Here is a 16,486-nt window from a genome sequence, read left to right as displayed (position 1 = left end):
AACTCTAGCACGAGAGTCTCCTGGACATGACTGGGTCCACTGAAGTTTTTTTCTCACCCACTCTCCTGCCAGTCACAGCTAAGAGGCACTGAGGCCACTTCTGTAGCAGGAGTTGGCAAAGATTTTCTGAAAAAGGCCACACAGTAAATAATTTAACCTTTGTGAGCCAAGAAGCAAAATCAAGAATATTATTAATAAATGGGTACTTACATAACAAGAGAAATTTCCACATTTTTATTGATGAAATTAAACAATTGTGCACAATTTTTAGTAATACAGATCTGTTAATGAGAAGACTGAAATTTATTTATTTATTTATTTATTTATTTTTTTAAAGAGAGAGAGAGAATAGGAAGGAGGAAAAAGGAAGAGAAAGAGAGAGAGAGAATGGGGAGGAGGGAGAAGGAAAAGAAAGAGGGAGAGAGAATGGGAGTATTGCTTTCTTGCCCAGGCTAGAATGCAATTTAGTAATGGGTATTGAAAACCTCTTTTATACTGATAATTATACTTAATGATGTAGTCAGGAAGGAATAAGGGAAGAAGATAACAAACAAACAGCCAACCAATATTTAATTTAAACCTATGAAATGCTATGCGATTACTGAGGAGTGATTTACTTCCAATTATATAGTCACCTTTGGAATAGGTGTGAGGTGGTAATGTATGTTTTGTGTATTTGAAGTGGAGAGTTCTATAAATGTTTATTAAGTTTACTTGTTCCGGGTCTGAGTTCAAGTTCTGAATATCCTTATTAATTTTCTATCTCGTTGATCTATAGAATCGTTAGCTCTTCTTGTTGCATTGATCCTTTTGCCATTATGTAATGTCATTCCTTGCCTCTTTTGATCTTTGTTGCTTTAAAGTCTACTTTATCAGAGGCGAGAATTGCATCCCCTGCTTTTTGTTTATTAGTTTATTTTTACTCTCTGTTTGATTGGTAAATCTTCCTCCTTCTCTCTGAGTCTTTGTGTATTGTTGCATGTAAGATGGGCCCGGATGCAGCATACCGATGGGTTTTGGCTTTTTATCCAATTAAAATATATATAAGTTTAATACCGGCGTTTGATGCTAGCTGGCTGTTTTGCCCATTAGTTGTTGTAAATTTTTTATTGTGTTAAAGTTCTTTGCTTTTTGATATATTTTTGGAAAGGCTGATATTGGTTGTTCCTTTATATGTATAGTGCTTCTTTCAGAAGCTCTTGTAAAGCAGGCCTGGTGGTGGTGAACTCTCTAAGTACTTGTTTGTTCGCAAAAGATTTAATTTTTCCTTCGCTCATAAAGCTTAGTTTGGCTGGATAGGAAATTCTGGGTTGAAAGTTCTTTTCTTTAAGGATGTTAAATATTGGTCCCCACTCTCTTCTGGCTTGTAGGGTTTCTGCTGAGAGATCTGCTGTAAGTCTGATAGGTTTCCCTTTATGGGTAACCTGACCTTTCTCTCTGGCTGTCCTTAGTATTTTCTCCTTCATTTCAACCCTAATAAATCTGGCGATTATGTGCCTTGGGGTTGGTCTTCTTGAAGAATATCTTTGTGGTGTTCTCTGTATTACCTGGAGTTGAATATTACCCTGCCTTGCCAGGTTGGGAAAATTTTCCTGAATGATATCCTGAAGAGTATTTTCCAACTTGGATTCATTCTCTTCATCACATTCAGGTACACCTATCAAACGTAGATTAGGTCTTTTCACATAGTCCCATATTTCCTGGAGACTTTGCTCATTCCTTTTCATCCTTTTTTCTGCATTCTTGTCTTCTCGTTTCATTTCACTGAGCTGGTCCTCGACTTCTGATATCCTTCCTTCTGCTTGATCAATTCGACTGTTTAAACTTGTGCATGCTTCGCGAAGTTCTCGTGTTGTGTTTTTCAGCTCCATCAATTCACTTATATTCTTCTCTAAATTGTCCATTCTCGTTAACATTTCGTCAAACCTTATTTCAAGGTTCTTAGTTTCTTTGCATTGGGTTAGAACAAGTTCTTTTAATTCACAGAAGTTTCTTATCACCCACGTTTTGAAACCTGCTTCTGTTATTGGAACACACGTGTAATCTATTAAGCCTTGTTCCGTTACTGATGAGGAATTGCAATCCCCTGTAGAGGGAGAGGCATTCTGATTTTGAGTATTCTCTACCTTTTTATGCTGGTTTCTTCCCTTCATTATATATTTGTCCGTCTGTCGTCTTTATAATTACCAACTTTCTAACTGGGTCTCTGACGTCCAACTTGTTGATTCCCTGCGCCGAAATCTGAGCAATCCACTGAGCCGGCCAAAACAGCGGTGTTAAGATTGATGGTGCTTTTCTGCCCGGGAATCTCCGGACTCTGCACCAAGAACTGGCGTGCTAAGGCACCCGCAAAACCGCCACGCCGGCCACAAGAGTCGCCCTGGCGACCCGTGGAGCTCCTCCACTGGGAATCTCCTGGTCCGTGAGCAACTAATATTCGTCTGAAAGTGTGGCGTCCTCTCGTTCTTTGCGCTTTCACTGGGAGGTACGTGCCCGAGCTGCTAATCATCAGCCACCTTGGATCTCTGCCTCAAAATTTATTTATTGATAGCCTTTTTTTACATTGGAATTCAAAGTTCGTGTTTCCCAAGCAATGGGGAAAGGACTCCTTATTCAATAAATGGTGCTGGCATAACTGGCTAGTCATATACAAAAGACTGAAACTAGACCCCTTCCTTATACCATATACAAAAACCAACCAAAGATGGATCAAAGACTTAAATGTAAATCCTGTAACTATAAAAACCCTGGAAGACAACCTAGGCAATACTATCCTGGACATAGGAATGATCAATGACAGATGGAATGACAAAGACACCAAAAGCAAACACAACAAAAGCAAAGATTGACGAATGGGATCTAGTTAAATCAACAGAGTTAACAAACGATCTGAACAGAATAGGAGAAAATGTCCGCAACTATGCATCTGACATAGGTCTAATATCCAGCATCTATAAGGAACTTAAATTTATAAGAAAAAAAGCAGCCCCATTAAAAACTGGGCAAAGGTCATGAACAGACACTTCTCTAAAGAATACTTACATGCAGCCAGCAAGCATATGAACCAAAAAAAAGCTCAATATTATGAATCATTAGAGAAATGTAAATCAAAACCACAATGAGATACCATCTCACACCAGTAAGAATGACTATTACTAAAAAGTCAAAAAATAACAGATGCTGGTGAGGTTGTGGAGAAAAGGAAACATTTATACACTGTTGGTGGGAATGTAAATTAGTTCAACCGTTGTGGAAAGCAGTGTGGCAGTTCCTCAAAGAGCTAAAAGCAGAACTACCATTCATTTCAGCAATCCCATTACTGGGTATGTAGCCAGAGGGATATAAATCATTCTACCATAAAGACACATACACATGAATGTTCATTGCAGCACTATTCACAATAGCAAAGACATGGTATCAATCTAAATGCCCATCAATGATAGAGCAGATAAAGAAAATGTGGTACATATACACCATGGACTATTATGCAGCCATAAAAAAGAATGAGACCACATATTTTGCAGGAACATGGATGGAGCTGGAGGCCATTATCCTTAGCAAACTAATGCAGGAACAGAAAACCAAATACCACATATTCTTACTTGTAAATGGGAGCTAAATGATGAGAACTCATAGATACAAAAAAGGGAACAACGGACACTGACTAGGACCTACTTGAGGGTGGAGGGTGGCAGGAGGGAGAGAAGCAGACAAAATAACTGTTGAGTGCCAGGCTTAGTACATGGGTGATGAAATAATCTATAAAACAAGCCCCCAAGACACAAGTTTACCTATATAGTGAACCTGCACATGTACCCCTGAACCTAAAATAAAAGTTATAAACAAACAAAACAAAAAACAAACTTTGATGTTAGTGTTTCCTAACATCAAACTGACTACAAACATTCTTCTGTAGAAACCATTCTTAGCTTATGGGCTGAACATGGGCTACATGTGGTTCTCAACTTCTGTTCTGCAGCCACCGTTATCTGAAGCAAATTGAATGCTGGGCTATCCGTGCTAAGAGTCTGTAATGCAATACCCTGATTCAGAAATTAGAGACCTCAAATGGACTTTGAAGTAGCACTTGAAAGATCCAGCTGTTCCTCAAACCCATCAGTCTAGTACCCCAGTGATAGAAACAACCATTCTTTCAGCCAGTATTTCCTGAGAACCTACTATGTGCCAGAACTATCATAGTCGCTGGAGATATCGTGGTGAGTAAGACAGATGAGCTCCCTGCCTTCATGGGGATGAGACTGCAAACAAAAGTTAAAACAAGAAAAAATTGTCAGAGAGCAGTAGTGCTATGGAGAAAATAAGAGAATATATTGGAGGAGTGGGGATAGGGAGCTGCTTTGAATGATGCAGTGCAATAAGCAGTTCCTTTGTCCCTATATTATTCTCAATACTATTTTTTTTTTTTTTTGAGATGGAGTCTTGCTCTGTTACCCAGCTGGAGTACAACGGCACAATTTTGGCTCACTGCAGCCTCCACCTCCTGGGTTCAAGTGATTCTCCTGCCTCAGCCTCCCAAGTAGCTGAGATTACAGGCATGTGCCATCACACTCGGCTAATTTTTGAATTTTTAGTAGAGATGGGGGTTTGCCATGTTGGTGAGGCTGGTCTCTAGCACCTGACCTCAAGTGATGCACCCATCTCAGCCTCCCAAAGTTCTGGGATTACAGGCATGAGCCACCGAGCCTGGCCATCAATCTTGTTTTTCAATCAGACATTTGTATTTTTTCCAATATTATAGGGGTGAAATAGAATCTCATTGTGTTTTGATTTTCTTCCCCTTCTTATTAATCATCATTATATGTAAATGTATATTTTTTGACCTTTCAGTTTTCCTCCTGTTAATCCCTGATTTCTCATTTATTTTTCTGTTGTTTTTTTCACTTTGTTGCTGTTCTTTTAAAATTTTGGATATTGATCCTTTATTGATGCTATACATTGCAGATATCCTCTCCCAGATTATGACTTGTCTTTTAATTTTGTAGTGCCTCTTGTTTACAAGATTTTAATTTTTATCTGGTAAAGAATCCACTCTATATAAGAATTGGTTGTTAGCTCGCTTTTCAGCAGGGAAATACAGAAAAAAAATCATGGATTTTTAGTTTAAACCTTCATTTCATCCCTTATAGCTGTGTCTTGCCCAAATTTATTAAAGTGTTGAGCCCTGACTTCCCTGTCTGCAAAATGAGGACAATTCCTACCTCAAGGTTTTGTCTTGAGAATTAAATGAAAGAACATATGCAAATCTCCTCGTACAATGGGCTCCTCTCCCACCCCACTCTTAAATTATAAGCTGCTTGAAGAAATTATATTCCCCATAAAACCACATGCAACCCTGATACTTAGACTTTATTAATTGTGCTGACCGAGTTTAACTTTAAAATGTATATAAAATACCAAGTATAGTAATGTGCACTTAATTGCCTAAAATGTGGAAGACAGGACCAGAAAAATAATTTAGCAATTAGCTCTTTAACACACAATTACTCCAACTGGTCTCCCTTGAACTAGAGAGGTAACAGAGTGGTAGTAAGTGACCCAGTTAATAGGAAATTTGTAAACATTCTTTTGAGGGAAAATTGTATTTCAAAACCCTAGAATCCCATTTATACTGTTAATCCTACTATGGACCAAAATCATTGAACAGAATGTTGTAAAAGATATTTGTAATTAGTTCTGAGAGGAAAAAAAAATCACAAACTAATGTGAACAATAAGCCTTAATAATTTCATAATAAATGAGTTTTATGGGGAATACATTTATAATACAAACACTAACAAAAATGTACTAGTTATGGCTAGCTTTTATTTCAGACTAAAAAGAAAAATTCTAACTCTGCTGATCCCTGAGCATATTATATATGCTTTACATTTCAAGGACAATAAAAGAAATATTAAAAATTGCAATGAATATTGGGCTTTACTCACCATAAGCACACATATCTATACCTTTTTGGTACTCACAGGCCAGTGCCCCAGTTGGAAACACAAGACTGAACACAGACCATATTCATTGAACTATTTTCATGGGCCAGGACACCTGCAAGGTGCTTTTCACCTACCTGCTCCCATTTCATCTTCACAAGAACCCTGTGAGTTAAGTATTACTAATTTTTTTTTTCAAAGGAAGAAACTCAAGTTCAGAGAGGATATGCCACTTGTCCATATTCAGTAAGTAGGAGAGCAGAATTTAAACTGCTGACTGCAAGTATGGAAATGTGAGCCCATCTTATAGATGAGGCTGCACCATACTGAAGTATTTTCATGAAATTTGTAAAACCATGTAAAGAGGTCTCCAAGATCCCACGCATTACTTTCACTGACTTCTCCCATAATCTACTCCCAAAACTGCTGGAGGAAGAGTCTTTCTCCTATGGCCTAATTACTCTGAGCTGAATGAGCATGTATTTTGCTAATCAGGATTTTTAAGTGATTGTGCTCTAGTCAAAGTACATGAAAAATAAACTAAAATGACTTGCTGTCGCATCATGCACAATAGCACACACTATAAAGCATGAATATTGCCTCTGATTTGTGGCTGGATTCTGAAAACATGTTTGGAAGTCGTTCAACCAGCTCCAACTAAAAATGAGTAAGTGATGGTCATGAAGATGGATTGACATGGAGTTTGATTCATCTCATCAGGGGTCTTTGGCCCATTTACACTCATGACTTTATTTATTCAAATAATTTGCTTTATTCTCCCTCCAGAGAAAAAGACCAGCAGACCATCATCCCACCCCTGCTCTGTGCAAAGAATCTAACATAAACAATGTCAACAAGGATCACTGCCTTTAACAAACTCCAGGATGCACCATGGCACTGTTTAAAAGATGCAAATGGAGTCTTGTTTTATTTTGCTGTTCTGCTAAATTTAGATGTCTGCTTCATTTTAGATCTCGGTCCCCTGAAAAGAGGCTCCTGTGCTGTGTTCAATACTGTCAAATATGCAGATTCAGTGAGGCGTTCAAAACAGCGAACGTGAAACATGACCTGGATGATGTCCATTTAGACACGGATGATTGAAGGGTTACCACACACTGTGGTGATCGCCGGCATTGTTTGCCACACATCTCCACCTCCCTGATTGTGGCACACAGCAGGATGGTCCCTCTGGCTTTGGGTGGGACTGAGCAACTGGCTCTGACCATTGGATTGTGAGCAGAGGTAATGTGTGCTGCTTCCAGGCTAGGGCTTTTAATAATGCCACGCAAATATCCTCCAGAGCATTCACCCCTCCTCTGCCAAGGTGACCAGCAACGTTCCAGATGGCAGCTACACTGCTAGCCTGGGGTCCAGAGAGATGCAGTGACAGCACAAAGCAACGCCCCACCCCGGCAACAGATATCTGGTGCAAGCAAGAAATAAACCTCTGCTAGCATGAGCCTGGAGGCTGGAGCGTTGTTTGTGACCACAGCATAAACTGGCCTCTCCCACCCAATGCCTCAGGCACATGGTGCCATGAAAAAAGGGCTTGGTGTTGATTAAATTGAGTTTATCTAGTAATAAGTTAGCAGATTGGTGTAATTTAGTATCTGAAGTGAAATGTTATTATCTTGTCAGTGAAAGGTCCTTCAGCCCATAGTTCACTTGCACCCTCGATCACCATGTTCCAAAATCTGTATTAAATAGACCTAAGCAAAATTGAAAAGGAAAAGTTACAGTTGTAACCTTCCAGACGGTCAGTTCTAATGTATTGGTCTGCCAGGGTTCTTAGTTGTAAACAATAGAAACCACTCTGGCTAGTTAAGCAGTAAAGGAATTGATTAAAGATTTATTAGCTTACAGAATCTCAAGGGTAGGGACACCACCTCCAGACATGCCAGTGTAGACTGCACAGCCTCACTGCTGGGCACAGACACCATCCTGAGCTCTGGATGCCTCTGCTAGAACCTTGGCCACTGAGCTACTCTGTGGCCCTCGTGCCACCTGCTTTGCATCTGTAGGGTACAATCCAAATTCTCATGCAGGTGTATCTAAATGAAGCCTAGGTCACATGAATGCAGTTTGGGTGCAAAGAAAAGTGGGGACGATTTTTTTGTTGTTGTTTCTTAGGAAGGTAGAGAATTCCTCACACACAGGAAAGATATTCAAAGGTGTGACCAAAAAGAATAATAAATACCCACTATATCCGTAGTAGTGGCTGATATGGATAATTAAGGTCTTCAGTGCTCATTTTAGTCGTAATCAACTTCCAGAGCCTTCCTCGTCTCTGCAGCTCTTCTTTTTCTCTCTAGTAGGGTTTCAATCAATCCCCGTTTGTACTAGTTTCAGATGGGACTGTCACTTGCAACCCAGAGTCCTAACTGATACGGAAATAATCATGCATTAAAGAATCCCAGCATAGCCAGTTGCAAGGGGGGCTGTGAATATTCAGATGCTCTGAAGAAATTTTCAGATTTTTTTTCCTGCAAGGTAACTATGCATGACAGAAAAAAAAAATCAAAGAATATAAGACTCTAAGTTTGGTTTGAGAACACTAATTGGGATCATAGGCTAAATACTGATACATTCTCTATTAAAAGTCCTTGAAATGGGGGCTGGGCACAGTGGCTCACATCTGTAATCTCAAAACTTTGGGAGGCCAAGGTGGGAGGATCACTTGACCCTAGGAGTTCAAGACTAGCCTGGGCAACAGAGTGAGACCCTGTCTCTACAAAATAAAATAAAATAAAATAAAAATTAGCCAAGTGTGGTGGTGCATGCCTACAGCCCCAGTTACTTGGGAGGCCTGAGTTGGGAGGTCGAGGCTGCAGTGAGCCATGATTGCACCACTGCACTCCAGCCTGGGGAACAGAGTGAGACCCTGTCTCTAAAAACAATAAACAAATAAGTAAAAAATTAATAAACGTCTTCACAAATAACTTTTTACTTCAAAAAATATTACCTATACATAGATCTTGTGTGCATATATTCACTGAATTTAAAATGTCAGTAGTATACCCAAGGTGCCAACTTATTGCCAATGCTACTTGGAAATAAGGCTATCTATAAGACTATATATAGATAGAGAAGTATAGTTAATATTTAAAGAAAGATCTAGCTAGGTATAGATATGTATATATTCACACACACACACACACACACACACACACACACACACACACACACATTGATGTTAGGGTCTAGGATTAGTAAAACCAAAACTGCCTTATACTCTATTTCTAGGTAAGTCCAAGGGCTGGTTGAAATAATAGAATAAAATATGAGAAACACAAAAACCTAAGGGCAAAACTGTGTAAAAATTATACTGAATAGTTATGGCATGCCAAGGACTTGCCTTCCTACGGTAACTTAAAGTTTCTCTTTTCTCTAAGAATGGCTTCCAGGATAGGGCAGGGACCCTTGGCCTTTGTTTAGGTCAAGCGGCCTGAGCCGGCTGATTCAGGGTGAATATCAAAGAGACCAAGCCCTGGAGTCCAGTGAGGTGAGCTGTATTATAATAGCACTTGAGGGAGAAGATCAAAGAATTCAGAAAGCTGGGATTTCCACAGCGGCCCTATTCCTTCTCTCTTCCACGTGGTAGTCATTAACTCTTCCTCCAATTCAGTGAGAAATCCCAAGGTTTCCCAATAAATTTAATTCTAAAAAAAATTTGTTAGTTATCATAGGCACATACAGTTGTTTATTCTTTAATTCTTTTTTTCTTCCTTTTTTTGTTTAAGTTAGGCTAGAGCCCAGTTCCTGTTTATAACCAAAAGAATATTAGATTAACTAAGTCCATTCCCCTACAATCTTATCATCTCACCAACATCCAGCTCCAGCCTTAGGTAACTCATCTTCCTTAACGGGAGCAATATAAAAGGACCTTTGGCTTTTCTGAACCTAGTAGTCATGTGCCATGCTATCACTGAGCTTGGCAGCAGCCTTAGCCTTGTCACTTTTTAGGAAAATACTATTTTTAACAACCTCTGGCTTACAGTTGTAACTTCAAATGCCTCAGAGGTCACACAGGTGAGGTAAATGGAGAGAATGGTGAGCTGGATCTCACTAGACACTATATGCCCCATATAAAAATATTTATGTTCAAATACTTAAAACACTTGTCGTTCAAATAAAATTCGTGGGCCAAATTTACCTCCTGAACTGTCAAGTAGCAATCCAGCTTGCCACTGGTTTATATTACATATGGGTCTAGATTACAAGGCCCTTAAAATTCAATTTTCGTTCAATCATTTGAGCAGGATAAAAATGCTTCTTGCACAGCAAATTTTCCTACTCTTTTTTAGCAGAACATAAGACATTAATGGAGCCAATGTGAGGTATCTAGAGAACCCAAGTGGTGTTTTTAAAAGAAGCTTATCAATGTTGGTAGATTCCTGCCTCAGTGTGTCTCATGGTAAGTGAAGCAGGCTCATGTTACTTTCTATGAACCGCAGAACAAAGCATGCCAAACTCCTTAGAAACACAAGGACTCCAAAGGTATTACAGCACAGATGGAAAACTCAAATGCCTACCCTTGACAGTCTTTGGTTTAACTACTTGACCTGATTCTCTTCACAGACTAAAAAAGGAAATTCAATTCTATTTGAGAAAACTGACAAGACATTCTTTTCCTTGGAGAAAATGGACTGGGACAAATTACACACAAAACCCTAAAATCTCCACCACCAGTGGTTGAAAAACAATCGAGCCTCCATTAATAGTTCCTTTGCCCACAGAATGCTCTCTGAGGAACTATGGGGTTTGGAAAAAGTATGGGGTTCTGTTCCTTATCCAGGACACACCAAAGTTGTAATAAAAACCTGCTTTTCTTTGTGCGACTAAGCAACTGCTGTTTCACACCCACATATTGCTGAGCTTATTCAATTACCCTCAATGACTTTGTTTAAAATGAAAATGCTTTGCCTCCTAAGGACAGTGTGAGAGGACTGATTAATGTTGCTCCCTGAAGAACAGAAGTGTAGGTACACAGGCAGAAACCTGAGGAGCTGGAAACTACTGCTGGGCCAGGTTTCACAAGCAATTCAAACCTACCTTCAAATATTTTTGTAAAGAATAAGGACTCTTAAGGCAGTTGGATATTTCGGGGGGCATCCTATGCCATTTTTCCTCTTTCTTCTTGATGACAATCACAGAATTAGAAAACTAAGAGGATGACAAGAAGTGAGGAAGAAAGACCAAATTTGCCATATGGTTTTTCAGGAGAAGGGGAAACAGTTCTATTTTTTTTCCCCCCGACACATTGTTCCAAAAGATCTGTAACTGACGAACCAAGCCAGCACATTGCTGGGTTCTGGAGCTCTGTGACTCAGAAGTCACTTTTCTATCCAACGTATTAAATGTCAAGTAAAATATATCTGATAAGAGAAATGAAATTTCTACGGGAAGCTTGGCCACTGAGTGAGTGTCTCTCCTTTGCAAATGAGCCCTGTATTTTGCATCTGCCTTTTAGGTGGATTGCCAACCTATAAGAGACAAAACATCCTCCTAAGAGCTGCATTAAAAAGCATAAATCATGGAGACTGTATCTACTTCTCTATAAATCCCTTCACAAAGAACTTTATCCATAATCATAGTAAAGGTCTGTTTCATTTAAGAAAGAAAATAAAAACCCAAACAGAAACACATACAGAAGAAAACAGAGAGAAGAGAAAGAAAAAGCATCACAGTGATATTTTTATGCATGCACAGTATGCAAAATTTGGAGAGGAAGAGCCCCAACAGAATGCTTAAAGAGTCTGTAATACACAAGAATATATAGGTTCCAGGGTAGACATAACCGAAAAGGGGAGTATTTATCCATCAGCTGTCATTGGCTCTCATTTCACAAAGCTTGAAGATGAGAACCCCTGATGTCAAAGAACTGAAAATATTTAGAGCTAGTTCTTGGATGACTCCATGAAGAAGGGGATAAAGAAAGAAAGATTTACATGAGGGCTATGCTTCACTACTTTTTTTAATAATAGATTGTTTTCTTTAAGAGAAACATAAGCTATGATGAAAGTGGCAGAATTTTGGTGCTTCTAACACCTGCAATGGAAGCAGAGTAACAAGAAATACTTGGCAATCCAATTATTTCACGCAGGTTTTCATCTACCCGGAAAGTTGTCCTCAAAATAGAATAGAACTTTTTCTCCTTTATTAATCTGGGAGGTACCGGGGGCAAAGTAACCAAGAACCTAACAATATTGTTGATGAGTATTTTCAACAAACGAAATATAAGTAAAATACGATCCAAGGAGTTTAACAAATAGCTTCCTAATTTTATTTCAAATACTTAATGGTACATTCATCTTATATTACACTGCTGTCTTGATGTTAGGCTGAAAAAGAAACAAGACTTATCCCTAGAGAGATATGGGGTATTGAGCTCTGTTCCCAGAAGTGGGAGGATGGATTAGAGAACTGATCTTTCTAGAGTTTTAGGGAATATTTTAATTCAACTGTGAAATAATGGGAGAATAAAACAAATTCAAGATCCCCACTACCTAGGGATTTGGGGAGGTTAAATGTATATCCTGAAAATCATAGCTATGGAGAAGGAAATCTAAGAAAATGTTTGTCTTAGGAGGCTAAAAACTTAATATTTTAGAAATAGCAAAGATACCACTTATTTCTTATACATTTTTAACCAAAGACATTTACAGTTACGGAATAGGCTGAAATAGTAAGATTCTTATACTTTCACATATTGGGGTCTCTGGAGTAAATATTTACTAGGGGTCACTATGGGAAACGCAATCCTTCCCATCAAGAACAACTGTGGAGACAAAACACTCCATCTGAAATGGATTATCAGGTCTCAACTTGTACAAAGCTATGCACAAATCAGACTCTATTTCTGTTGTCATTCCAAATGGGGGAGGGGGCAGCATGAAGCAGGGTTGCTATGGGAAGATTTCTGGGCTATGAACCTTTGACCTGAGGAATGTCCAAGGATGGAAAGGGCAGGAGTCATAAGAAAGGGGAGTATGGGCCTTGCAGGTAGAGGAGTCAGCATAAGCCACCTTTGCAGGTTACAGTGAATGACATGTGGAGACTGGCTGAGGCTACAAAGCTGGGGCAGACTACAGAAAGCAAAGCTACCACTATTGAGAGCTAAATATGCCAGGCACAAAGCTAAACATTTCCTTTACTTTTTTTCCTAATTTTAATAAAACTGAGCCCCAGGCCACAGGCTCGGGTTGATTCTCTTTGTCAGCCACACTCACTTCCTAGATAATCACATACTATCTTTCAGTTTTAGTGCCACTTGTCCTGGATTACTCCCAAATCACCACCTTCCACCTGGACATTTCCTCCAAGCTCTGGACTCACACCTCTGGCTGCCTATTTGACATTTTCACATGCATACCTGAAAGATCTCTCAAACTTAAACGAAGTGCCTAAAACCGAACTCCTGCTTTCCATCTATCCCCCAAACAAAACAGAGAGAAATAACTGCTCCTCCTCATCTACCTTCCAAACATATCCAGAAACCAACCACTTCTCACCACCTCCCACACCTACCACGGTAAGCCACCCCCATCTCCAGCATGAATCACTGTGGCAGCCTCCTAGCTCCTAGTGGGGATGGGTGTGAACCTCCCCTCCAGTGCCCCACTGAGTCTATGCATTCCAAACCTGTCTTTTATAGAACATGGTCCAGCCATCAATACTGCTGTCTGAGGTAGAGACAGAGTTAAGAGTAATTCTTTGACAGGTGACAGCAGAAACAACGGATGTTGAGAGTGAATCTGAAAGGAAAACTACAGGGTGGGCTGAGGGTATCAAGGATGGGACATTGGAGGACATCCACAGGGGAATAAAAGAAGTTCCACTCTTAAGAAACATCACACTGTTGGCCAGGTATGGTGGCTCACACCTGTAATCCCAGCACCTCGGTGTGTGGGGGAGGAGGTAGAGGTGGTTGGATCACTTGAGGTTAGGAGTTCGAGACCAGGCTGGCCAACATGGTGAAACCCCATCTCTACTAAAAATACAAAAATTAGCCCAGCGTGGTGGTACACGCCTGTAATCCCACCATACTCTAGCCTGGGCAACAGAGTGAGACTCCGGCTCAAAAAAAAAAAAGAAACACCACATTGTAGGTCAAATATCCCCCGCCTTGAGCAGCCTTTCTTGCTCCCCAGGCAGAGCTGAAGGCCTCAATTACAGGATTGGAAATCACCGGATACCTGTGCTAAGAGCCTCCCCCACGAGAATCTGAACTCGTTTTGTGCCTCCAGCACCTGATGCCTATCTGGTAAGCCCTTGGCAAAACTGTGCTGAATGTTTAACATGGTGTCACGGACAGTGAGTTAGGAACTTGGAGAGGAAATGGCTGCTCTCCTCTGGAAGAGCTAATTAAGACTTTTCATAGGAGGGGAGGTTTGCGAGATAGAAAAAGGTATTTCAGTGTATCAGGAAGCTAGCACTGACGGCCCAGAAAGGAACAGCGGTGGCGTGGAAAGACGGAGACCGAGGCACGGAGGAGGCGAGGAAGGGAGGCCGCGGCAGCAGTGCTGGGCTGTGGTGTTGAGAAGGAGGTTAGCACTGGGCAGCCGAAGACAGCAGCGAGGCAAAGGATGAGCTGTTCTCTCCCCTCCAGGGCCGGAGGTGGGAAGCGGGGTGGAGGTTGGGGTAGTTGTCTAAAAGACACGAGGAAAAGCCGGGAAACAGAGAGTAGTGCTTCGGAGAACGTGGTTGAGGCTAGAAGGAGGAGCTGATGGGTAAAAGGACAAGCCGAGCTCATACCTGTAGTTCTTTTCATTTCCAAGTACGACGCAAGTTACCGAGCTCCAAAGAGGAGATAAGTGGCCAAAACCTTAACCATCAGAGGCTAAAACTGGACCACTCAGTGAGGTGTGAGCCAAGAAGTTAATGAGGTAGGAGGCACAACACTGTCGAGAGTTGTAAGACAAACTCAGGTTATTACTTGGGTCCTTGAGGATCCAATTAACTTCTCATTAAGTAGGGCCGGGTGCTCTGCTTCTCACCGGGCTCCAGCCTCCCAGCCCCTAGCCAAAGCCTGCAATGGGACTGCAGGGAAATTCGTTCAGCTGGTGGATCTTCAGCGAGAGGAAGGGCAGTAGAGTGGACAGGCCATTCACGGCGATACCCACCCAGCTCTGGCCAGGCCTCGAGCGGAAGGCTGGCAGCAGCACACCACATCAATGGCAGCCTCACCTCCAGCCTTCCCCTTTCCCTGCCTGTCAAGCAAGCCCTTCCCTACTAAACTACCAGAACAGAGCTCCGTCCTTCTTCGCGGGATGCGCGGAGCCTGGAAGGGCGCCCGGCCACGACGCCCCCCAAGTAATGGCTGAAAAGTGAATGAACTCCGCTCGGCCCCACTTGAGTCTATCTGGGCACTGAGGGATGCGACCCGTGGAGCCGCCTAAGAGAGCACAGGGGGAAGAGAAGAAGCGGAAGCCTCCGGAGGTCCCAGCGGGGCGGCCTGCGGGACCCTAGCGCCAGGCTCCGTAGCGCGGTCGGGAGGGGGATTCTGGTCCCAGGCCCAACACCGCCCGCTTTGCCACTGACCTTCCGGCGGGGGCTCCCGCGCGGGGCACAGCAGCTCGGCTCCAGCGTCCCGCTCCCGCCGCCCCCCGGCGGCACCCGCCGCCCGCTGCGCACGTAGATCACCTGCCTCCTGCTGGCGCCGCGCAGCGGACCCGCCGCGGGCAGCAGGTGCGGCCCAGGTGGCCGCCAGGCCGGGCCCGGCGGGGCGCTGTGGGCGGGAGACCCGGGCCCTGCGCGCCGCAGCTCCGCGAAGAACCGCAGGCCGAGCAGGAGCGCGGCCCCGAGTAGACACCGGCGCAGGGCGCCGCAGCCCCTCCTGGGCGGCCTCTCCCGGGCCATGGCGTTGCTCTCAGGGTCCCGCGGGCCGCGCCTGGCCGGCAGCAGGGATATGGCCCCGAGGGCCGGAGCGGCCAACTCTGGGAACTCCCCCACGGGCCGGGGACCCGCCTCCCTCCCTCGCGACCGAGGAAGCCTCGGCGTAACCTTATCCTGCCCTGCCGAGCGCGCCCCGCCGCTGGAAGGGGCGACGGGCGGTGGGCCGAGCGCGGTCACAGGGCGCCCTCTCACCCTGCCCGGAGGTGCCAGGGCGGGGCTGTGCAGTGTCCCTCAAGAGGTGCCCTTCGCCCCGGCCTCCAAAGCCTGAAGGAGCTGAAAGATACAGGGCCAGGAAAAGCGCATTCCTAACGGGATCCGGGCCATAACTTCATTTTCTGCTATTAGTTTGTTGGAGAAACACAGGAGGGTAGGTGAGCATACAAGAACAGTCAAGCGGTGTGCGCCGTTAAGCACAATATAAAAATAAATAGCACTTATGCTCGGGTTTACAACTTTCTCTCTCTCTCTCTCTCTCAAGAAAGAAGAGGATTGGGGCGAAGAGAATAGCACTCAATGTAGAATAATCAAATTAGAGTTATTCCATGTCTAAATTCTGCCTGAAGCCAATTCGTGCTTTCTTTCCGTGTTATGAAATGTGTGGGGGTGAAGGAGGAGAGGGAAAAAGCCAGCTAAGACATCTGACAGCGGGG

At 42.7% G+C, this 16,486-nt stretch overlaps 1 protein-coding gene across 2 annotated transcripts in view; it reads right to left on the bottom strand.

Moving 5' to 3' along the window:
- Positions 1-15,877, bottom strand: part of METTL24 (methyltransferase like 24) — a 117,397-nt gene extending 101,520 nt beyond the window's left edge. For both annotated transcript variants that reach the window (XM_021670490.2, XM_064360781.1), the window contains exon 1: positions 15,483-15,877. In XM_021670490.2, the coding sequence (XP_021526165.2) occupies positions 15,483-15,800 (318 nt within the window). In that variant the 5' untranslated portion in view covers positions 15,801-15,877. The remainder of the gene's footprint in view (positions 1-15,482) is intronic.
- Positions 15,878-16,486: the final 609 nt, after the last annotated feature.

This window comes from Aotus nancymaae, unplaced genomic scaffold (assembly GCF_030222135.1).
Source record: "Aotus nancymaae isolate 86718 unplaced genomic scaffold, 86718_ANA_hifiasm-v0.15.2.pri h1tg000040l, whole genome shotgun sequence".
Lineage (NCBI taxonomy): Eukaryota > Metazoa > Chordata > Mammalia > Primates > Aotidae > Aotus > Aotus nancymaae.
Note: the sequence above shows the minus strand (reverse complement) of the source record. Positions and strands in the feature narration are given on the sequence as shown.